The sequence below is a fragment of the Macaca fascicularis genome, chromosome 7 (assembly GCF_037993035.2).
Source record: "Macaca fascicularis isolate 582-1 chromosome 7, T2T-MFA8v1.1".
NCBI classification, from domain to species: Eukaryota; Metazoa; Chordata; class Mammalia; order Primates; family Cercopithecidae; genus Macaca; species Macaca fascicularis.
The window spans coordinates 39,822,010-39,845,886 of NC_088381.1; the positions used below are offsets into that span (position 1 = coordinate 39,822,010).

A 23,877-nucleotide genomic window follows, 5' to 3' on the forward strand; every position below is an offset into this window, starting at 1 on the left:
TAAACATATTAAAGATTCAAATGCAAAAAATAAAACCATAAAATAATCTTTTAAAATTAGAATAGTTTTATCATCTAAAGGAGGAGAGTTTTTCTTGACATTTCACTGAGGCTGCAAACCACAAAGAGAGAAGAAAAAACAGATTTGGCTACATACAACTTTAAAACTGCAGTGCAAAAGACATTCTAAACAAGATGGGGAGAAACATTTTTGACAAATATAGAGTTGTCACCTATAATACATAAAAAGCTTCTATAATTAAAAAATTAATGATACAGTAAAGAGATCAAAGCATATAAACAGGTAATTCACAGAAAAAATGCAAATAGTCAATAAACATAAAACAAAATGCTAAACTACTAATAAAAGCAAAACAAGCAAATAATTTTGGACTATTGGATTATCAAGGGTGAAAAGGATTGATAATAACAAGGATTGTTGAGCATATGGTAGAAACGACATATTATGAAAAAGGAAATTAGTACAACCCTCTTGGGTGGTAATTTAGCAAAATCTGTTAAATTTATACAGTTTTGAGATGTGCATATTTTGAACCAGCAAATTCCTCTTCTAGGAATTTGTCCCATAGAAATGGTGTGTCAGAGGAAAAAGACCACCAACTCACAGTTTTTTCTGTTCTCTCACTCAATAAGCGATCAGTTCTGCTGCAGACACCAGCTGGCTGTCCTCTAGTTCAATTCCAATGCTGTCTACCTGGAGATAGCATCAGATCCCACAGGTTCAGGGCTCAGTCCCCAAAACCACGCCCCCTTCAGACACCAGTTGCAAATCCAGGCCTCCTGAACTTCAGACTGACCCACTTCAAGTTGGGGTTCCCACAACCCCACTTTGGGGCTCAGTTAATTTGCTGGAGTGGCTCACAGAACTCAGGGAAACACATTTATTGGTTTATTATGAAGTATATTACAAAGGATACAGATGAAGGGATTCACAAGGCGGAATCCGACACAGAGCTTCCCTGTCCTCCCCGGGTGTGCCACCCTCCAAGAACCTCCACACATTCCCCTATTGAGAAGCTTCCCAAACTCTGTCCTCTTGCACGTTTTATGGAGACTTCATTACATAGGCATGATTGATTAATCCTTTGGCCGCTGGCTATCAACTTCATCTTGAGCCTCCTCTCCTCCCCAGAGGTTAGGGGTAGTGCTCAAAGACCCAACCCTGTAATCCTGCCTCGGGCTTTCTGGACACCGGCCCTATCCTGAAGCTGCCTAGGGACTGCTAGCTTTCAGTCAGTCATCACATACGAAAAGACATCACTTTAGAGATTCTAAGGTTTTAGGAATTGTTTGCCAGGAAACAGAGATGAAGATCAAATATATATTTCGCCATATCACAGAAATACATCCAAGTACACGTGGATCTGGTAATAGTCTCGTAACAGTAAGGAATTTGCGGCAAGTGTCTACCAATAGGGCATTGCATCAAGCAGCGGAACACTATCGCCACTGAAAAGAATGAGGATATCCAGGGTGTGCTAGAAAACAAAAGCAAGAATAAAAGATCAGTCTTTCGTCCGACAAATATTCCTTATGCCAGACGTTGTGCTAGATACTGAAAATAGGCATGATGCTGTCCCTTCTAGAGCATATAATATAGAATCCTATTAAACCATTTTATTAAAAATTTAAAAATGAGTGTAAAATACATACGAACAAACATAACATCTGGAAAATTGTTAGATAAAGATAATTGTTTAGCAACACTAAATTGTGAAAAGTGACTATTTTGAGAGTTAGGATTATGGGGGACTTTCTGCTTTATACACAAATTCATTGTTTGCATTTTTCAAAAAAATGGGCATGCATTATTTATGTTATCAGGCAAAACCATAATCTAAGCACTTTCACGGTTTCTCTTTGTCCTTGGTAGAAAGTGGATGTTACTCAAGGTCTTTTGTAATCTGATCCCAACCATTTTTTTCTGTCTCCCACCTGTAAACCAAAGAAAAATGACCGAGGCAAGCCTCAATTTAGAAGTTTATTTTGTCAAGGTCGAGGACGCACCTGGGAAAAAGGAACACAAATCACAGGAAGTCTGTGATCCATGCTTTTTCCAAAGAGGGCTTTAGGACTTCAGTATTTAAAGGCAAAGAAGAGACTGGAGGGGAAAGAGGAAAGAAAAAAAAGGAGGAGGGGGACTGGGCGTGGTGGCTCACGCCTGTAATCCCAACACTTTGGGAGGCTGAGGTGGGCAGATCACGAGGTCAGGAGATCGAGACCATCCTGGCTAACACGGTGAAACCCCGTCTCTACTAAAAATACAAAAATTCGCTGGGCGTAGTGGTGTGTGCCTGTAATCCCAGCTACTTGGGAGGCTGCAGCAGAAGAATTGCTTGAACCCGGGAAGCGGAGGTTGCAGTGAGCTGAGATCGCGCCACTGCACTCCAGCCTGGGTGACAGAGTGAGACTCTGTCTCAGAAAAAAAGGAGGGCAGATAAAACAGGCAAGAGGTTACGTTCTCTCAAGACTTAGATTAGGCTTTGGTTAATGCTCACTAAATTCACATTTTACTCATGAAAGGAGGGGCTAGAGGAACAGTCAATTACGCATTCATCTTGTGCTCAGAGCATCTGCACTTTTATGTAATATAAACACCGAGTAGAGGAAGCAGTCAAATATGTATTTGTCTCAGGTGAGTGAAGGGATGACTTCTGTCCGTCTTTCTCCCATACCTGTGAAGATATGCTGTTAATTTACATTGTCAGTGGGAAATTGAACAGAATTGTTTTAGGGTAAAATTCTTGGGGCGTACAAGGAATTTCCTTGTAAGCAAATTATGTGGAGGGGGGCTCTTCCTGGGGAGGTACGTGGCCTTCTATTTATGCAGCTAGCTATTTAGAAACAAAGTGGCAGGCAGTTTTTGCATGACTCGGTTCCCAAACTGAACTTTTCCCTTTGGCACAGTAAGTTTAGGGTCCCAAGATTTTTATTTTCCTTGCACACATCATCCCCAACCTTCCTTTCTCAGACATTCTCAAACACATCCGTGAGGTCTCCTCTACTGAGATGCACGTCAACTCTCATACCTCCACATTTTTAGTTCTGTTTTTAGCTCCAACCAGAAAACCTCCTATTCCACCTTCAAGATCCTGCTCAAATGTCACTTCCTTTGGGAAGTCTTTCCTGATTAGTCCCAGAAAAGCAAATAGCTTTCTCCACTGTGGTCTCTTTACACTTTCCTTTAAAATCAAGGAAAAATTTATATACAACAAAATGCGCAGATTCAAAGTATACAGCTAGATGAATTTTGCCAAATGTGTACACCTTTGTAAGCTCCACCTCAATCAAGATATAGAACATTTCCTTCCCTGCTGGTTCCATCTCCCTTCCAGTCCATCCACAGGGGCAACCGCTAGTTCCCACTTCTGTTGCCATAGATTAGTTTCACTTGTTGTGTGTTTCTGTTTTGTTTTGTTTTTTAAACGGAGTCTTTGCCACCCAGGCTGGAGTGCAGTGGCACAATCTCAGCTCACTCCAAACTCTGCCTCCCAGGTTCAGGCAATTCCTTGGCCTCAGCCTCCCAGGCTCAGCCGGGACTACAGGCGTGCGCCACCACACCTGGCTAATTTTTGTACTTTTAGTAGATACGGGGTTTCACCATGTTGGCCAGCTGGTCTCAAACTCCTGACCTCAGGTGATCTGCCTGCCTTGATCTCCTAAAGTGCTAGGATTACAGGCATGAGCCACTGCACCCAGCCAGTTTCACTTGTTTTTGAACTTCATTTACATTGAGTAACACAAAATGTACTCTTTTGTGTCTGGTATCTTTCACTCAACATAATTTTCTGAGATATCGTCTATATTTTTGTATATATCAAGAAATTTGCAATTTGTATTGCTGAATAGTATTCTGTTTTACAGAGATACTGCAGTTTGTTTAGTCACTCTTCTTTTGGTGTACACGTAGCATTCTGTACATACTGCTCTTCTGTATAGTGGGGCTGGCAATTTCTGTTTGTGTTTCGGGAAAAGCTCTCTCAAACCGTGTTTTTCCTCTACTCTCATACCACCACAGTAATCATCAACGCAGAAGAAGACTTCCGTGACCAGAGGTGTAGGTTTTTTCATCACACACCAAGCAGCAGACATGGGCTAGGTGCCCTCCAGTTCAATTCCAACGTGATCTACCTGGAGATAGTGTCAGATCCCACAGGTTGGGGATTCAGTCACTTGAGTCTATCTAACCTGCCCCCTTTTTTCTTCTCTCTCTCTCTTTTGATGGAGTCTTGCTCTGTTGCCCAAGCTGGAGTGCAGTGGCACAATCTCAGCTCATGGCAATGTCCACGGGTTCAAGCAGTTCTGCCTCAGCCTCCTGAGTAGCTGGGACTACAGGCACCCACCACCACGCCCAGCCAATTTTTGTATTTTTAGTAGAGATGGGATTTCACCATCTTTCCCAGGCTGGTCTCAAACTCCTGATCTCAGGTGATCCACCCGCCTGGGCCTCCCAAAGTGCTGGGATTACAGGCGTGAGCCACTGCTCCCGGCCCCTGCCCCCTTTTTTTCATTCCTCTTTTCCAGTAATTTAGTCCTTGTATCTAAATTATGCTTGAATCCCAACCACTTAATCTGTGTTTAGCAGACAGTAGTAGTTCTTTAAATCTTTGAATAAGGAGGTATGAGAAAACAGTTAGTTGGAAATTAGTTTGAATAATAGAAGGGGGTTAATCCAAATTTTGCCCATTGATTAAGGAGTGATAAGCTCCTGGACTGCGCTGCTTAGTGGCTGTGTGCTCCTCCATGGAAAGGATGTACCATATTGAGGAACACTTTTCAAATGGTTATGTGTTGAGTGGTTGAGGGGAGACACTAGATGCATGACATCTTTGTTGGATATCCAGGTAGCTTCAGAAACTAGTTTCAGCAGATGAAGGAACTGGTTATGTTACCTATGTCACTAGAAAGGTCTTTGTTTCTTCCGGAGAAGGCCAGTTGACTATGTCATCATCAACGAAATTGCTATAGGTCTCAGTCTGCCCTTGACCCCATGGACCCTGTGTTTGTTGTCTTCATTGCTGGTCATTCAAAGTTAATATTTGAAATGAGTGAATCCAAGCAGAAATAATGACTTTGACTTACAATACTGAGAGGTCATAGCCAACCATGTGAATAGAGCATGGTCCTTTCTGTCCTCCCACCCACAGTGTGAGTCCAAGGGAAGTATGGACTTGCCCTATGGCTGGGAGCCCAGGAAGGTGCATTATACCAGCCTTTGCTGAGCTTCTTCTCTAGAGGGGCCAGGAGGAGGTAAGCTCTCAGTGGAAATTCCAGGATGGGACTGAGTATCATTTGGCTGTGTATGGGGTAGAGGTGGTGGTGGGAGGGAGTTTTTTTTTTTTTTTTTAACAGATTTATTGAGGTATAATTGATATAAGATAAATGGCACATATTTAAAGTATAACATTGGAATTGTTTTCACGTGTGGAGAAACCACTGCATCAAGATAATGAACATATGGATCACCTTAACCATTTCTTACACACTTTTGTAATCCCTCCATTCCCCACTCCACCTCATCCCTAGGTGAGGTGATCTGCTTTCTGTCATTAGCACTGATCTGCTTTCTGTCATTAGACTGTACATTTTTAAGAAATTTGTATTAAATGGAATACAGTCATGTACCGCATAACAACATTTTAGTCAGTGATGGATGGCATATACAACAGTGGTCTCATAGATTATAATGAAGCTGAAAAATTCCTATTGCCTAGTTATGTCATAGCCATTGTAAAATCTAGTGCAGTGCGTCACTCAGATGTTTGTGGTGATGCTGATGTAAACAAACCTACCGCACTGCCAGTTATATAAAAGTTTATAGCATATACAATTATACTATATAATTTATAAATGTATATGCTATACAATTATATAGTATAATTGTATATGCTATAAACTTTTATATGCTAAAACAACTCTGTTATGGTTTATGCATTTACTACACTGTACTTTTTATTGGTATTTTAGAGTGTATTCCTACTTATAAAAAAAAAAAGTTAACCCTAAAACAGCCTCATGCAGGTCCTTCAGGAGGTGTTCCAGAAGAAGGCATTGCTATCATAGGAGAGAACAGCTCCATGCATGTTATTGTCCCTGAAGACCTGCCAGTGGGACAAGATGTGCAGGTGGAAGACAGTGATGCTGATGATCCTGACCCTGTGTAGGCCTAGGCTAATGTGTATATTTGTGTCTTAGTTTTCAACAAAAAAGTTTAAAAGTAAAAAAAAAATTTTAGGCCGGGCGCGGTGGCTCAAGCCTGTAATCCCAGCACTTTGGGAGGCCGAGACGGGTGGATCACGAGGTCAGGAGATCGAGACCATCCTGGCTAACACGGTGAAACCCCGTCTCTACTAAAAATACAAAAAACTAGCCGGGCGAGGTGCCGGGCGCCTGTAGTCCCAGCTACTCGGGAGGCTGAGGCAGGAGAATGGCGTAAACCCGGGAGGCGGAGCTTGCAGTGAGCTGAGATCCGGCCACTGCACTCCAGCCTGGGCGACAGAGCGAGACTCCGTCTCAAAAAAAAAAAAAAAAAAAAAAAATTTTAAAGCTTATAGAAAAAGGATGTAAAGACAGAAAATACTTTTGTACTGCTGTACAATGTGTTCAAAGAGTTCAAAAGTCAAAAAACTTGAAACTTTATGAAGTAAAAATGTTAGAGTAAATTTATTATTGAAGAAAGAAAAGTTTTCAGTCAATGTAGTGTAGCATAAGTGTACAGCGTTTATAGAGTCTACAGTAGTGTACAGTAATATCCTAGGCCTCATACTCCCTTCACTTATTCACCCAGGGCAACTTCCAGTCCTGCAAGCTCCATTCATGGTGGACCATTTTTAATCTTTATAACATTTTTACTGTAATTTTTCTGTGTTTAGGTACACAGATACCATTGTGTTGCAATGGCCTATAGTATTCAGTACAGTAACATGCTGTACAGCTTTGTAACCTAGGAGCAATAGCTATACCATCTAGCCTAGGTGTGTAGCAGGCTGTACTACACGGGTTTGGTCACACAACGACGAAATCTAATGATGAATTTTCCAGAAAGTATCCCTATTGTTAAGTGGTGTGTGACTGTATATATATGTATATATGTACTATATATATACACTATATATAGAGACACACTATTTTGTGTGTGTCTGTGTGTGTGCATGTGTGTGTATTATTCCTTGTCTCTGGTTCAGCCTTAGGAAAAGGGAAAGCTTGTGAACGTGTCTTCGGGAACTTGGTTTGCTGAATTAAGAGGTGAAGGTAACGTCTCAGGAGCTCAGTAGACTCCTCTGCCCAAATGCAGTTGGCAGTCCTTGGTCAGGCTTAACCCGAGTGGAGGCCAGGGGTTAGAACTACCATACAGATTGCAGGTGGGAGGTTGTGGTTGACTTTTTGGAAGTCATTAGTATAAATGCTTTTAGTGCCTTTAGCCCGTGGGGGTTTTACGAGGTCAAGTCATTAGTACAAATGCTTTTAGTGCCTTTAGCCGTGGGGGTTTTACGAGGTCACGGCATGATTGGGATAAGCATGGCAAACTTTACGACCAGAAGGCGTTTCCATGTCACTGGGGCTGTGCAGGGTGGCCCTAGCACTGTCACTGAAGATCCTAGGGCTGTGGGAGCTCTGGGAGCTCTGGGAGCTCTGGGAGCGTGGCTTAGCCAGAGCCAGCTCCTCTTTCCCACTTGGAAGCTAGGGGCAATGCTGTGCCTGTCCCTGGGCTGTGCAATGGAGTGAAGGGGACTTGGATCAGTCAAGAGTGAGAGGCATTGCCACATCCCTGGGTGGCTTGCAGTCATCGTGATACACTGACCTGGTTGCAATCATTTTTATGGTGAATTATTCAAAAGCAGTACTCTGGCCCTTATCTCTGCCCAGTCATTCTATAATGAAGAGGCACGGGGTGGAGCCCGGGGACACCTTTGGTGGCATTGTCGGGCCACACACCTTTCCCCTCACATCCTGCGACAGCTGAATCCGAGCCCGAGGACCACGTGCGGGGCCGTCTCCAGTGTGGATGGCAGCCCGGCTGGAACGCACTGGCAGGTGGTCCCTGCTCCCCAGAGGCCCTGTTTCCTTCCGGAGGCGAGGCTGGAACTGCTCCAGATACCCAGCAGGAAGGCCACGTGACAACGGGAGGGGCGTTCGTGTGTGTGTGTGTGTGTGTGTGTGTGTGTGTGTGTGTGTGTGTGTGTAGGGGCGAGAGGGTAGGGGTGCCAGGGTCCTGCCGTTCACCAGGCGCCCACGTGCCTGCCACCGAGCGCCATTCACTCCGGACCGCGGGACCTGGGGCACGGCCGGGCCCCCTGCGGCGAGGCGAGGAGGTGGCGGGAGAGGAAGAGCGGCGCCCACGATGTGCTCCTTTGGGCTTGATGTTCCTCCTGCCCTCCCGTCTCCCTTCCTGGCTTCACCAGCAAGGCTTTCTTCCCGGCTAATTTCTGTGGGACCTCTCTAGGCAGAACCCTCAGAGCCTCTGAAAGGCGGCTTCGTCGTCTTGGTCTGCGCAGGGCGTGGATTTTGAGCGCTTGGAATGTGCCTCAACTGAGGAACGCTATTTTAATAAGTTTACATCCAAAAGCCGATCATTGATTCCATTATTTGGAAAACGACTTTTCAGTGTGTTTGGAACAACTCGGATATTGGAATCTTTTAAACTGTAAATTTTATGAAATCTAAATAACGACCAAATATCTGCAAGCAAAATCTAGCATCTGAATCGAGTGTGCTGTCAGTGTAAAACACACACCGGATTTCAAAGATTTTACTGCAGAAAAAACACATGAAAATACTGGTTACATGTGGAAATGACAGTGTTTTAGATCTGTTGGATTATCTAAAATTAAATTTAAATTAATGTTACTGGTTTCTTTTACATTTTCTAGTGTGGCTACTGGGAAGTTTAAATTTCATATGTGTCTCATGTTATATTTTATTACATTTCTCTCGGCCCTTGTGCTCTAGGTGGTTGATTTAGGGGGATTGAGATGAGGTAATGGCCAACCTAAAGAGGGCCTGAGTTCCCTCTGCCGACCTATGGCTCTCACTGCTACCCCTCCCTGATTATCCACCCAGTGGATGTGGAAGTCAGGGAGACGTATTCAGAGATGCTCACTGCCTGCTCCGGGAAGTGCTGTCCCTAGTGGGGTGGGAGCAAGTCCGAAGAGTGAGTGCTTCATGGGAACTCTGGCTTCCTGGCTGTCTTCATGCCTGTGCGTGGCCATGACACCTGGCAGGATGCCAGAGGGGGAGGGCCGAAGTGTCCTATATTCTAGCAGAGTACAGACCATCAGAAATGTTTCAATTCCAAAGCCGGGCCAGGTGCTGTCACCTACTGGAGCCAAAGTACCCTTGAACAGTTCACCTCGCTCAGGCTTAGGGTGATTAGTGAAAATTGGATGCTTTTCTAAATAACTCAAACAATGATGGTCTCTATTTACAACCTTTACTAGACCGCCTCTTTTCGCCCCAATCAGAATGTGAAGTCTGGATTTAGACAAAAGATTATTTGGAGGGGGTGATAGTATCTTTTGCAAAAAGAGTTCAAAATAAGGTAACCGGCAACCAAGAGGGGCTGCCCACCTGCTAGGTTTAATACTCTCAGGAGTAAAGAGACATAGGACCTGTTCCCTGTGTCATGTCCCCTTGGTTGGGAACATCTACCTCTTTTCCATCCATCTGTTCAAATCTGAATTATTTGTTCAAGGTGCAGCTCTGATCCCACCTCCTCCAGCGTCTTTCTTGGATTCCTCTAGGCTTCCCAGCACCATTAAGCAGTGTCGTGACCTGCAGCCACACATGCCATAGGCCTCCATCCTCAGGAAAGTGATTGAGTCCACCGGCGTACTTGCCTTTGAAACCAGGTTCTAAGACATGGATGCGAGTGACATTATTATTCTGATTAGTTACCTATCCCCATAACGGGGAGCTACAGAGTGCTTTGCAAATAGTAATGCTTTAACCTCACCTCCAAGAAAACAGAACAGTCTGATGTGAAAAACATTTATAATTTCTTGTATTTATAGTGTGTATCTTCATTATAATCATTCTTACAATAAATACAGAAGTGCTAGACCATTATCACAGTGGCCTACGGGCTGAGGCACAGGAACTGAGGATTGTGCCTATGGGCTGAGGCACGGGAATTTGAGACCCCATTGCTTCTCAAGGGCTGGCCAGGACGCCTTCAGAGAGGCTAGTGAAGAGGAGAGGAATGTAGGGTGAACTTGAAATGTGATTAATAGACTCAATGCAGCACACGCTAGAAACAGATACAGAGTTTTTGGTTTTTGTTTTAACTTTTACCAGATGATACTACAGAAACAGAACAAAGAAAGAGATTCAAGATCCCACATGAGTGAGAATCTAGGGCCTTCCCCCATGGCCCTGGCCCCAGCCTGTGCCTTGTTTTTGCTATTTCCACCTAGGCATCTGCCATGCAGCAGAGTTAGGAGCGTGTGGGCGGCCGCTGAGCATCCTTCAGGGGCAGCTGGCGTCAGTGGAATGAGTGCGGATCTGAAGAAAGGTTTCCCAGTTCCAAAGCTGGACCCGCAGGAATCCTGTGAGGATTTGCAGACATTGACAGTGTTGGTTCTTGGAGCATCTTTCTGCCTCCCTGGCTTTGTCTAGTCTCAGCCTGGGGGCTGCAAGCCAGGTCTGTGCTGAGCAGGAAGAGGAGAGGAGAAATGCCACTGTCTCGCACCTCCCAGTAAGTCTCCCTTTTCATGAACAGCCCTTATGCCAGGTACAAAGTTCTCTCTGTTCTCTCACAAAACTCATCCACAAAAGATATACAGTCTTTTGACAGACAGTCCCACTGCTCTGGAGCCCTTTCTGTTAGTTTCTGATTGACAATTTTGAACCAAGGCCAAGAGACCCCCTAATTCATGTTGCTTCATCATGAGGGTTGTCCTTGTCATCTGATGATGCATGAGGCATGCTAATGGCACGGCCGGGATGCCACCCCAGGCTTCAAGGCTGTTAGAGGTCTTGAGTGCACACACACGTCTGAGCCTCCATTAGGTCACTTGAAACTTTGCCTAGCAAAACAGGCTCCCGAGACATAAGGCTTGCCATCATTACGAAAAGTTGTGATGGTACAGAAGAGAGAATTTTTTTTTCTTTTTTTTGAGAGAGTCTTGCTCTGTCACCCAGGCTGGAGTGCAGTGGCATGATCTTGGCCCACTGCAACCTCTGCTTCCTGGGTTCAAGCAATTCCAGAAGAGAGAATTCTTAGAGTCAGAGGGAGGAGTAGAAGGAAAAAGATATTTAAAAAGCTATGCTTCAAGGGGACATTGTGTGCTGTCAAAATGAGACTGTGAATCAGAAAGTTCTCGGGGAACTGCAAGGTGCTGTCAACTAGGGGTCAGTTACTTCTCAGTTATGGCACTGAGTCATCACCTGCGGGAGGAAAATGGAGGAGCTGCACCTGTCAGAAACTGTCTGTGTGACTCAGGGGGAAGAATATGGAGTATCTTAGTAGCGTTCCATTATTACTGGCCCCTGAATACCATGATGATGCCAACCCCTGCACAGATAACCTCCTGCTTTTATAGCTTGAAATATATTTGATCTAAACCATGATTTGACATCCACAGAGAGAGAGAGAGGAGTAGATAAGTCCCCATTCCAGGTTGGCAGTAGGGATCCTGCAGAAGTGGCTGAAATGAAATTTGGCCAAAAGAGATGACGTTCTACAGTCATTTTGTTTCTGCCTATTTCCTCCAGATTCAAAGGCAGATTGGGTCATCTCGGAACTCATGTCTCCTCCAGGACCCAGCAACAACAGATTTTCGAGGAATAGCCTTGTTATTTGTAAAATCTGTAGAGTGTAAAACATAACTGCCCCACTGACAGGAGGTTAGATTTGGACTTAGTATTGTATTGTTCTGTCCTTACATTGTGGCTTGATAAACAAAATGGGATTCCAATTCTGATTCCAAAGTGAGACTCTTCCAAGATCATCCATGTCTTCTCATTTTCTCCCTCCCTCTAGCTGCCTCTCCCTTCTCATCCCCACCAAGAAGTGGAACTTGAACCTGCCTTTCCCTAAGGTCTGTGCAGTGTCTGTGATCCCAAGGACAGGACTGTGAAAGTGTCCCTAATATATCACAATGTATAGCTCTTGTTTTCTTTTTCTCTCTACAACTTGATCCTTCCTGTCCCCATTCGTCCCCGAGTTGTAAGGTGCAGATTAAAGGTTTTGTCATAGCAGAAGGAAATCAGAGGGAGATGCCCCGTCTCCAGAGGAAAGAAGTTGAATTTCCCAAACAAAACCTAAGCAGAGAGTGCACATTCTTGTCTAAAAGCTTGGAAAAGCAGCAGGATTTCCAGGACACTTGAAAGCATGCTCTGGCAAAGCCCTGGATGAAAGCGTTTTCCAACCATTAATGGTCCACCAGCATGGCTTGGTTTGTGATCCCAGAATTCAGACCACTTCACAATCTCACACAGATACAGCGAGTAGCTTAGAGTTCTGCTGCTTGGTCTGAGAGTGTATCCCATCCATAGATTGGATGGTGCTGGGGTGGCCATGGTCCCAAGGCAAGGAGGCACCCAGCAGAAGATCCCCTGAGGCCTGTCATGTTTGCTTGAGCTACAGAGAACACCTTGAGGTGTTGCAAGTGTCCAGTGAGCTGAAGTGTGTAGGGTCCAAAGTGAGGTCCTTCCTGGATGTGCCCAGGAGCTCCAGGGACCTCAAGCGTGGGCCTCAGTCTCCTCCTTGATGGCTGGCTTGTAAATGACTCCCTTGTTATCACCTTTCTTGATACTAGAACAAAAAGAACACATAAGTCTTGTTAGAGAGGAGAGCGAGCAAGCCAGAGAACAGACTGACTCAGGTAGGGAATGAGGCCGTTTTTAAAAGTTGGATTTCTCTCTTTGGGACCTTTCCCCAATTCTGTTGGTCTTGGGAGGGAATGTCACCAAATAAAAGCTTTAACCAAAACAGGACGTGTTCGTTTTCCAACTGTTCTCTTCCACACCTAACAATACTAGACCTGTATTTTGAAAGAGGTCTCATTGTCACCCCCGCTCTCCAAACCCTGATTCCATAACAGGGTTCCCAGAAACCTTTTTATTTTTCATACCCCCAAAATAAATTAGGAAAAGCCTAATTTATTTCCTTTTTAGGAAAAGCCAAATGTGACAATAAAAACATGGGCAAAGGGCATGAAGAGTTAGTGTGAGTGGGAGATCAGGTTTTCCTTCATCTTCCTTTTTGGATTCATAGATGAAAACGTATATGTAAAGATCTTGATAAGAAGCCAGCTTTGCTGCTTAGCTCTAGGCACAAGCCCCAAGTCAAGAGACTCATCCAAGGCTGTACAATAGCAGTAAGCAAGGCACACACGCTTCCAAATCTGAACACAGTGGCCCTTGAACCCCTTGAAAGACCAGGGTCACGTGTGTATCTCATGCAAAGGAGGCCAGCGCACGGGTGCTTTGGGGACAGCACTCCTAGGGTAACTTTTGGTCCAGGTGACTGCGGCTCTTCATGCCACAAAGCTGCCTTCCCAGGCAGACTAATCATCATGGACACACGGCTGCCCATTCCCATTTTGGGCCCAAACCAGCTCACCTCTTCCTTCTGAAAAGCCAAATGGACACTGCCATCACAATACAGATGCCAAGAACGCCAGCCAGGGCCAGCGAGAGGATGATGCCTGGTGAAGAGGCAGAGGGCACACATTACACTCCTTCCTTCCCCTCCATCTTAGCCCATGGCCCCTGGGTGTGAAATCACGGCCCAGCTGCATAATCATCCACAAAAAGGAATAATTTCCCCATCCCTGTTCTCAGATTCTGGTCTTTGACTTAGTGGGACTGGCTAGAGTATTTTGAGGGGGCCATTTGCAAATTCTAATGGTTTTCCAGCAGGGGCTCTCAAATTTGCACAAGGGTCAGCTGAAGAGCTTGTTTAAAATGTAGGGTTGTTTTTGTTTTTTTTTTTTTAGCCCAACCCCCAGAGATTCAAATTCAATCTGTTTGGTGTAGGGCCCAGGAATCTGCATTTTACCAAATACTTGCAGCTGATACTAATGCACATGGTCCAAGACCCACACTTTGATAAGCCCTGGGCTACACAAATAATACTCTGTCTTTGCCTGCTGGATTTAAGGCCCATTGGCTGTCTCTATCAGTTTTGCCCCCAAGTTCCATTGCACAGTCCTAAGCAGTCCCAGACGACCAGTAGTCCATTGCCAAGGTCATACGGCCTGTCAGCTGACCTCCACACTGGGCTCTGGCATGTTTTCAGCAACAGCCTCCCACCACGACCAAAAGAAAGTCTTAGATAGGTTCTTTGAATACACACATGCTGCAGAGTGATTGGATCTTTCATTAGAGGAACATTGATTGGCAGTTCATCTTTGAATCAGAGAGTGACTTGAGGGTAAGACCCATAGCAAGGAGAGGGCCAGGAGCCAGAGCAATAGTACAGAGAAGCAGAGGATGGGCTGGATCACAGACCCAGATCACACCAAGAATCACAGTGATCACCCAGCTGCAACATGCATGGCCGGCTGCCCAGCCACATACCCAGACTCAGTCCTGCCGCAGTATAGGCTTGCACTTAAAAGGGGAGAGGAAAAGACTGGAGGTTACTCTAGAGTCAAACCACACTGGATTTGAGCAATGTCTTGCGAGATGCTTGCTCTACCTTTTGTTTGGTTGGCAGTACGGGTCTTAGGCAGACACATCTCTAGGGGTGTTCACCCTTGGCTCAGGGATTACCTGATGAAGTAGAGGAAATTGCCTATCTAGGGAGTTCATACTGCAATCCCTCCTTCCCATGCTTTTTTTTTTTTTTTTTTTGAGATGGAGTCTCATCTGCTGCCCAGGCTGGAGTGCAGTGGCACGATCTCGGCTCACTGCAACCTCCGCCTCCCAGGTTCAAGTAAATCTCTGCCTCAGTCTCCCGAGTAGCTGGGATTACACACACCCGCCACCACACCCGGCTAATTTTTGGATTTTCAGTAGAGACAGGGTTTCACCATCTTGGCTAGGCTGATCTTGAACTCCTGACCTCATTATCCACCTGCGTCAGCCTTCCAAAGTACTGGGATTACAGGCATGAGCCACCGTGCCCGGCCCTGATGCTCCTTTATCACAGCAGTTTCCTGGCTAGGGCAAGACTTCACTTCAGGCTTTTTTTTTTTTTTTTTTTTTTTTTTGAGACAGAGTCTCGCTCTGTCACACATGCTGGAGTGCAGTGGCACAATCTTGGCTCACTGCAACCTCCACCTCCTGGGTTCAAGCAATCCTCATGCCTCCGCCTCCCGAGTAGCTGGGATTGCAGGCGTGCGTCACCACGCTTGGCTAATTTTTGTATTTTTAGTAGAGATGGGGTTTTGCCATGTTGGCCAGGCTGGTCTCGAACTCCTGACCTCAAGTGATCCACCTGCCTCCGCCTCCCAAACTATGGGGATTACAGGTGTGAGCCACCACACCCAGCCAAGACTTCAGTTTTTAATACAACATGGCCAAAGAGGAAAGGTGAAGAAAGGTAGGGATCCAAGCCTGCTTGGGCAGGCACCTGTCCAAGTCCCTGGTACCTGCCTCTCTTTCTAGGCAAGGGATCCATCACCAGACTTCTCCCCCAGCCCATCCAGCTTGTGGTCATGGTTTGGTTCTATGTTTGCTTTGTCCCTCCTGGACAAACTCCTTCACCATACCAGCCCCACTTCTCTGCTCCATGGAACCAGGGAATTATGGCTTCAACCAGCAAGTTACTGTTGGGGATAAATAAGGTGAGAGAGAAGTCTCAGTGGGCTGAACCTGTGCCCAGTTACCTAAGTCTCACAGTCGGCCTACTAGGTACCTCCTGGGGGGAAAATCACATAAGAATCCATTGTCTTGAGTGAGCAGAGGATCCCAGTCATGAAGTCTCCCCTGGAAACCCCCAATCTGTTTTTTCCAAGGTTCCCACAGCCGTTACCCATTCTCCCAATCAGGTCCTCTATCTAAAGAAAGTGTAGATTTACACATACCCTGTCTGGTGGTTTTCTCATCTCAATGGAAACTTCTGGCATGTGTGTGTGTCTTGGAGAAAGAAGGGGTATTTGTTCTAACTCACATTGGGAGCCACAGTTGTACAGATGGTGGCCACCCAGCCTGACACAGAAGATCCTGTGCCCATAGAGCCCACAGTGGTGGCTGAGGCCCTGGGAGAGCCCTGGTCAAGTGTAAGATGCCAACAGGGGGCCAAGGACTCTCCCTTGGTGCCCTTGACACCCTGGGGAACCAGATCTGAGGCTGCAGCGTGAGGTTTTGCTTATGGCCCCTTCTCCTGTCCTACGGCCCAAGTCTAGCTGATTCCCCAGGAGCCATCAGCCGCGTGCTTTTCCTATTGCCTTTTTCTGCAATTTCACATTGAACCTGCAGAGCCTCCCTGGTCCAAGGCTGGGCCCTGGAGGTTCCTGATCTGGCTTCCCCAGGTGGCACCGGGCTCTGCACCCTCACAGAGGGTTAGCAGAGCAGGCAGGGAGAAGAGCTGTCCCCAAGGACAGGAAGGCCTATTCCCCCTGCTCTGCTGGCCACCACCAGGAGCTCATGACCTCCCAAGTGGCAGAGAGTGGCTCCACTGGCCAGACTCCCTGCCCCGGGCCTCTTCATGTAATCTGAACACAAGGACCAGCCTGTGGCTTGCGGGGGGTGCTCAGGACATGAGTCTCCACCTGGAGGGAGCTTCCAGTGTTTGCACAGCACAGGCTCTATTTCCTGCAGGGCCTGTGGCCTCTGCACAGTGGAACTTGGCATTATGGCTGGTTGTTTCTTTGTAAAATGTAACCAGAGACCATGGTCCCTGGAATCTTAAAAAAACAAACATAACAAACCTAGCCGTGGTTTTTCTTCCCAACCCTTTGATGAAATACACTCTCGTTCTTTGTTCCTGAAGCTCCAGATGCTTGTGGTGCCAAACCAGTTCTCACCACCTGAAGACTATTACTAGGAAGCCTCGCCACCTGGCTGAGCCATCCAGGCTGGATGGTTTCTAAGGTCGTCTCTTTCACAGTCACCTCAAACATTCTGAGAGCCACACAGGCCCCAGACCACTGAGCAGCCCAGTCTGTGGCTGGCAGAGGTACCCTTCATGCCTGGTCTTGGGGAGCTGAGCAGTTATGGACAGCAAGGCCCCAGCAAGGGTGGGGCTTTTCTCAGGGCACATGCCCTGCGTGGCGGCTTCTCGGGAGGGCGAGTCTGGCTTCCCCCAGTTATTACGCAGGGCTGCTGTTGCAGGCCCTGTAAGCAACAGCATAGTTTAACCCAGTGCTCTGACCCGGGATCCTTGCTCCTCGATGACCACCTGTCAAGGCCTAAATGGACTCTCCTTGGAAACAATGAAATGAGACCAAACAGGCATGAAGACAAAGAAAGCCCCAGAGCCTGGGACAGACACTTTTCAGGCAAGACTTTGATACAGCAAAAACGAAGCAGCTTGACTGAGCCAACATCATAAGCTGCTAAGGAAGAGGAATGCCGGCAAGGGTGTCGCCTGATAATTCCACCACCTCAGGAAGCCCAGGGCAGGAAGGTGTCATTGGAACACTGTCCCCGCCAATGGAGACAGCACCAACCATCATGGAGGTTCAGCTTTTTTGCAGAAATGGGCTTGATTCCCATTGGAGGCAGATGCCAAAACATCTGTTATCTGATGGGAGGGAGAAAGTGAGCGAGACTTTCAGGACACAGGGAGAACTGTCAGGGCAACCAGAGAACCAGAGCCTGAGAGCGAAGCCAAAGCCTGTTTCCCAGCAGAGCCTCGGCTGGGTGAGAGCCCAGCCTCTAGGATGCTGTAGAGAACAGGCATCAAAGATGGTACAGGGAGGGGCAGAACTAGAGAAATTCACTTTCAGGTTAAAGAAATGGTTTGTTTCTGAATAGGAAAGAAGGCAGGCAATTCCCATGGAAGAACAATGGGACAGACAGCAGAAATGGAGACACGCTGGGTCACAGAGGTGGCCTACAAGAGGCATCGAGTGACAGCCCGATAGAAGGAGCTCTCAGGCTGACTGGTAAGAAGGTGCACACTATGAAGACGTGGGAGAGCTGCCTGTTCACAAAGTGCTCGGATATGAGTCAGGGAGAGCAGAGAGACGGCAGTGTGACACACACGCGGAAACCACACAGATATAGAAAAGCTCGATGGTCACACGCCTTGCCGAGGAAGGTACAGATACCCAGAGAAGGTTGGTGAGCTGCTTGCCACAAGGGCCTTGCTACCTGTTCTGGCGGGCCCAGGAGCTGCGTCTTCCACTGGCATCTTGCTGGACCGAGGGATGCTGGTTAAGGGCTTTTGAGGTCTTCTGAAGCCTCAAGCATAAACACAGAAAAGTCCAGCAGGAGGAACAAGCACCTCACTTTCACATCTGGAGGTTCCTGGAACAACAGTCTAGTATTTTCTAGCTCTATTTACAATTCTGTTTGACTGTAATAATCAATCATCCTTTTCAAATATTAAAGTACGCACTGTTTACATAGATGGCATGTTATGTAGTGATATCCTTAGCCGTCTCCAGCCTTGTAAAAGAGGTCAGAAGAGTTTAGATTTGTCAGGGGTTTAATAGCTTAAATATACAAAATCTGTTTTAGACAGGTAAAAACTCCCATTATTACACTTTAAAAATCATAGAGTCAAGAAACTGCAATGCCAGTGCTATTTTCACATGATGCTTTGCTAAGACAAGCAAGAAGTCCTCACCACAGAGTGAAGCCATCTTCAGAGGACACATTTAACTGGGGAGTTTTCCTTATGAACGCTATGCAATCCAAAAAAGAATTTCTACAAAGAAATCTGCCAACAAGGCCGGGTGCGGTGGCTCAAGCCTGTAATCCCAGCACTTTGGGAGGCCGAGACGGGTGGATCACGAGGTCAGGAGATCGAGACATCCTGGCTAACACGGTGAAACCCCATCTCTACTAAAAAATACAAAAAACTAGCCGGGCAAGGTGGTGGGCGCCTGTAGTCCCAGCTACTCGGGAGGCTGAGGCAGGAGAATGGCGTAAACCCGGGAGGCGGAGCTTGCAGTGAACTGAGATCCGGCCACTGCACTCCAACCTGGGCGAGAGAGCAAGACTCCGTCTCAAAAAAAAAAAAAAAAAAAAAAGAAATCTGCCAACAAGATAGTACCGGAATACATGGGGGAACTGGTTTTATACAACCATGGCTTTGCCTGTAGATTGCAGGAATGCAGGCCCTGCAGATAGCACATTGATCTGAAGGGCCTAAATCCCAGAGCCTCAGGGGCATGTTACAATGCTGGCACTGGGTGCTTGGCACTCTAAGCTGCCTTCACTGTCCCTGCTGAAGGAATGGGTGGCAGGACGGGGGCCTTTGATCCCTATCAAGCCAGAGCCAGAGAAGGTACAACAGCATCTCTAGGCAACTTCCTCCCAGACCTTCAAAACTGACAGCTAAGTTCTGATCTTTAATTTTTCTTAAACAAATGGGTTGATTTTTAACACTGTTAACAAATGGAGACCATAGGAAAATAAGACAACAAAACTAAAAGGGGACAACTGGCCAGGCTTATGTGTCAATCATTCTGCAGAGAAGACACTGGCGAGGGGAGGAAACTGGAGATGGGTCAGGGATGTTCTTTCAACAAGTTTATAATGAGCGCCAGGCACCATGCCAGGCATAAAAATGAGTAACACATCAATCATCCCTGGCCTTAAGGAGCTTGTAGTATGAGTATAATATATACATATTGTTATTTTTCTGTTTGTCTTCGCTGTGTGGTAATAATTACTCTATGGTGTGTCAAGTAACATCACAGTGATGGAGAAGTGGTTCTGGCTGCACTGAGGGAGATTAAGTCACCTTTGGGGGAATGGAGAGGACTTCCAGGAGGACATGATTACAGTTGGGTCCTGAAAGAATTTTCCAGGTGGAGGAGGGAGGGGGCATCTCAGACATCAAGTGTGTGTGCTTGAAAGCATCTGCCCTATAGTTTTGGGGGCTGAGGCCAAGAGAGCAGGGATGGGGCTGTGGGGAGATGATGTGGAAGGACCAGCTAGGGCCCCGTCACCAAGGGTGGGTCCAGCCTTCTGCCCGGCCCCTTTCCCCATTGTCTTTCCTGAACATAGTCTGCCCTGTGCCACGGGCTGTGTTTACCAGCAAGATGACACCCACCATGGGGTTTTCTGTGCCCCATAGCGCATAACTCGGGCTGTGCTCAGGAAACATGTGGTATGTTAAAGGGACTAGTACCTCACTTCTTAGCACCTTGGACCAATGCTCCTGACTGCCCTGACCCAGGCCAGCAATCAAAGGTGGAAACGATGCTGGCTAATCATTTGGATCCTTTGGGAGAATCGATGATATTCTTCCAGCTAATAGCTTTTATTTATAAATAGAAACTTTAAGAAATACAAGGTCAATAATGACAACACATGCATTCTAGCCTCAAAAAATTAGATAATTAGCCATCTTAGCCATGTACGATTTCTTTCTCCCTCCTTTTAAGGTTCCATAAAACTGCCCAGGCCTATGCTTAAGCAGATCCTAATTGCACGACTATAGATTTGCCCTTGCAGTTGACCACCTGGCACCCTCGTCTGAGTGTGCCTCAGCTGGCTCTGGTGGGTGACATGCAGTTGCTCAGAGCAAGCCCACTAATGATGTGATTATAGAAACTTCTTGGCTTCCTTTCGTCCCTCAAGTTTCCATGGCCCTGACACGTTGAACACAGGGCTAGATGGTGTTAGCATTTCTGTCTGATGGGCTCTTGCTTTATTACCCAGCATCTGGGCCCAGTGTTGGTGCCACTGGCTAGAAGGAGGTGAACTCAAAGGAACCAAGAACTAGGCCAAAGCCCTAAGCCTGAGGCCCTGTGATGTCCACCTGCCTCTGCCATCTTTCCCCTTCTCCGCTAAGAGCACCCGACTTGAAACCCGAACTGACCCCAGGACGTGTCCCCTCCCAGGGGCCCACCTTGAGGACAACACGTCTTGCTTTCTCCTTCAGCTCAAATCTTCCATCTGTTACTTGGAAGAGGCACTTTTTTTTTTTTTTTTTTTTTTTTGAGATGGAGTCTCGCTGTGTCGCCCAGGCTGGAGCGCAGTGGTTCGATCTCGGCTCACTGCAAGCTCTGCCTTCAAGGTTCAAGTGATTCTGCTGCCTCAGTTTCCACAGTAGATGTGACAGGCAGGCACTACCATGCCTGGCTGATTTTTTTTGTACTTTTCTTTTTTTTTTTTTTTTTTTTTTTTAGTAGAGATGGGGTTTCACCATGTTGGCCAGGCTGGTCTTGAACTCCCGACCTCAGGTGATCCACCTGCCTTGGCCTCCCAAAGTGCTGGGATTACAGGCATGAACCACCACACCTGGCCACTGGAAGAGGCACTTTTTAAGAATGGAAAAAAGTGCCTGGCATGACTTTCACTTTCCCATACAGAGTGGATGTTTTAACTAAAGACAACAAGAAACATAGCATACAAAAGAGAAAAACTCATACAAAAGGGAGGGAGAAAAAGAATGAAGGGGGGATCCTGAAGAAGTTGCTACTTCAGAGGCATCTGTGCCCAGATAAAGGATTTGCACACTCCTAAGGGTGCACCGTTCTCTCTCATGCCACGTCTCTTGGTCTTACCCAATCATGTGAAAAGAATCTATACTTGAATTCTAAAGGAAGATGGGGAACAAGGTCTCTCTTGGGTTGGTTTGTTCTGCCTCAGTAACTTCAGCCTTCCTGTTTCAGGGATAACCATCATCACACTGAAATGCTCATGCCATAAAAGAATGAAGACCAGGGCATGTGATATAAAACTGTAGACTCCTATGACATGAGCAAAAACAATGAGTTCTGGGCCACAGAAACCCTGAGGCAGTGGTTTTCCATCAGGGGAAACCTTGCCCCTCCTCCCTGCACAGAGTTGGCAATGTCTGGAAACACTTGTGGCTGTTACAACTGGGCAGGTGCAGCTGGCATCTACTGGGTAGAGACCAATGGTACTGCCAATGCTACAACACACAGGACACCCCCCACGTAAGAATTATCCTGCCCAAGTTGTCAATAGTGCCAAGGTTGAGAAGCTCTGACCCCAGGCTAAGGTATAACTGGACCATAAACCTCTTAAGACAGAAACCAGGTCCTGTACCCCTTTTCTAAGCACAGTCAAGGAAAATAGCAGGGTTAAGTTAAATGATTCAGTCCCAATTGTCCCAACCTGGCTAAACTTCAAATCTTTCCCCAAAGTCCATGTAATTTCTCTCATAGGGAATTGTTTTCATTTTTACATTTTAATTATTTAAGAGGCAGGGTCTCACTGTGTCACCCAAGCTGGAGTGCAGTGGTGTGATCGTGGCTCACTGCAGCCGCAAACTCTTGGGCTAATGCGATCCTCCCGCCTCAGCCTCCCAAAGTGCTGGGATTACAAGCATGAGCCACCACACCCGGCCATCCTAGACGGCCATCCTGACGCCTAGAGTTTTTAAGCGTCAGTTTTCTCCTGGCAGAATTTTCTGACTCTATAGTTGTTATCTTCCAGAGAAAGCCCTGAGTAAGCCAGACCCTATTTACAAACATGCCTCAGTGGATGAGGCTACAATTTGAGTCCAAACTGCTCACGGTTCACATGGACAAAGTCTCACACCATAAACCTGAAACATCATGTTACGGTCTGAGGCCCGCTCCGAGCTGGGTGAGAGGGGCCTCGGGAATGCAGCCCCCTGGGCAGATGAGGTTCGGGCCTCCACCCCTGTGGGGCTGCCTCCTCATTTCTCCTTGGAAAGCAGCCCTACTTGCTGCCTGTGCCTTTGGGAAGCGAGAGGGAGGGGAGAATTCTGGCCAAGCTTCTATAATCAGCCTCTAAATGGACAGGTTTTCCTTGGACTGCCACAGAGTCTCACTCAGAGGAGAAAGCTGGTCCCAGCCTGAGCCTGTGGAAGCACCAGCTCTGGGCAAGCCATGCAGGAAAAGCAGGGGCAACGCTGCATTTGGGCTTTGATCTTGATGTCCTAAGCTGGGAGCTGGTCTCCAGACTTCTTCTTAGAGGCCCCTCAAGCTCCCCCATCCAGACTGGGAGAATCTACTGAAGCACTTGGCTACAAACCTGCCCGAACTGTCCCACTACCAGCAGCTGCTTAGACACAAGCTGGTCTAAGAAGATGGCTAATTATCCCCAGTGCCACAGTCCATCATTACAAGTGGGGGTTACTTTTGGATGTCAGAGTCAAGTTCCTGCCCGGTTTCTTCCGATCCTCTGTAACTGCCCTCAAACACTGTCCCTGCAATGTAAAGTCAGGATGGGCAGTTGTTAGTGTCCACTTAACCATCACAACATATTAGCACCGAAAGGACATTAGATCACCTAATCCAACCTGGCTTGCTTTTTTTTTTTTTTTTTGAGATGGAGTCTCACTCTGTCACCCAGGCTGGAGTACAGTGGCATGATCTTGGCTCACTGCAACCTCCGCCTCCCGGTTTCAAGCGAGTCTCCTGCCTCAGCCTCCTGAGTCACTGGGATTACCTGGCAATTTATGGCTGAGGAAACCAAGGCCAAAGAAGGGACATGATTTGTCCACAGCATGCAGCCAGGAGGAAACAAAGCCAGACCTTGAACCTAGGCCTCCTGACTATAAGGAGAGTTTGCGCTCCCCCTTCCCTGGGTGTGCATAGCTGAGCTCAGAGAACAGAACCAGCAATGGGGTCCTGGGATCACAAGCAAAATTCTACCTGATCTATATGGGCAAAGTTCCTAATCTCCTGGCAGAGTTTTTATGTTTTTGGTTTTAAGAGTTGAAGTAGTTCCATTTCACCCTTGGATACTACATTCTCCACTCAGAAGAATGAGAAAAGATAGCGTTGTATCCAGAACAGATACACAGGGATAATTCCATGCACTCAGTTCATTTCATAGAAAGGAAACT

The 23,877-nt window shown here is 46.7% G+C and overlaps 1 protein-coding gene across 2 annotated transcripts in view; it reads right to left on the reverse strand.

Moving 5' to 3' along the window:
- Positions 1-9,993: 9,993 nt before the first annotated feature.
- Positions 9,994-23,877, reverse strand: part of CA12 (carbonic anhydrase 12) — a 59,793-nt gene continuing 45,909 nt past the window's right edge. The window contains exons 9-11 of one of the 2 annotated variants that reach the window (XM_005559741.4): positions 14,544-14,576; positions 13,585-13,669; positions 9,994-12,774 (exon numbers count right to left, since the gene is read on the reverse strand). In XM_005559741.4, the coding sequence (XP_005559798.1) occupies positions 12,702-12,774; positions 13,585-13,669; positions 14,544-14,576 (191 nt within the window). In that variant the 3' untranslated portion in view covers positions 9,994-12,701. The remainder of the gene's footprint in view (positions 12,775-13,584; positions 13,670-14,543; positions 14,577-23,877) is intronic. The other variant, XM_005559742.4, reaches the window with a different exon arrangement.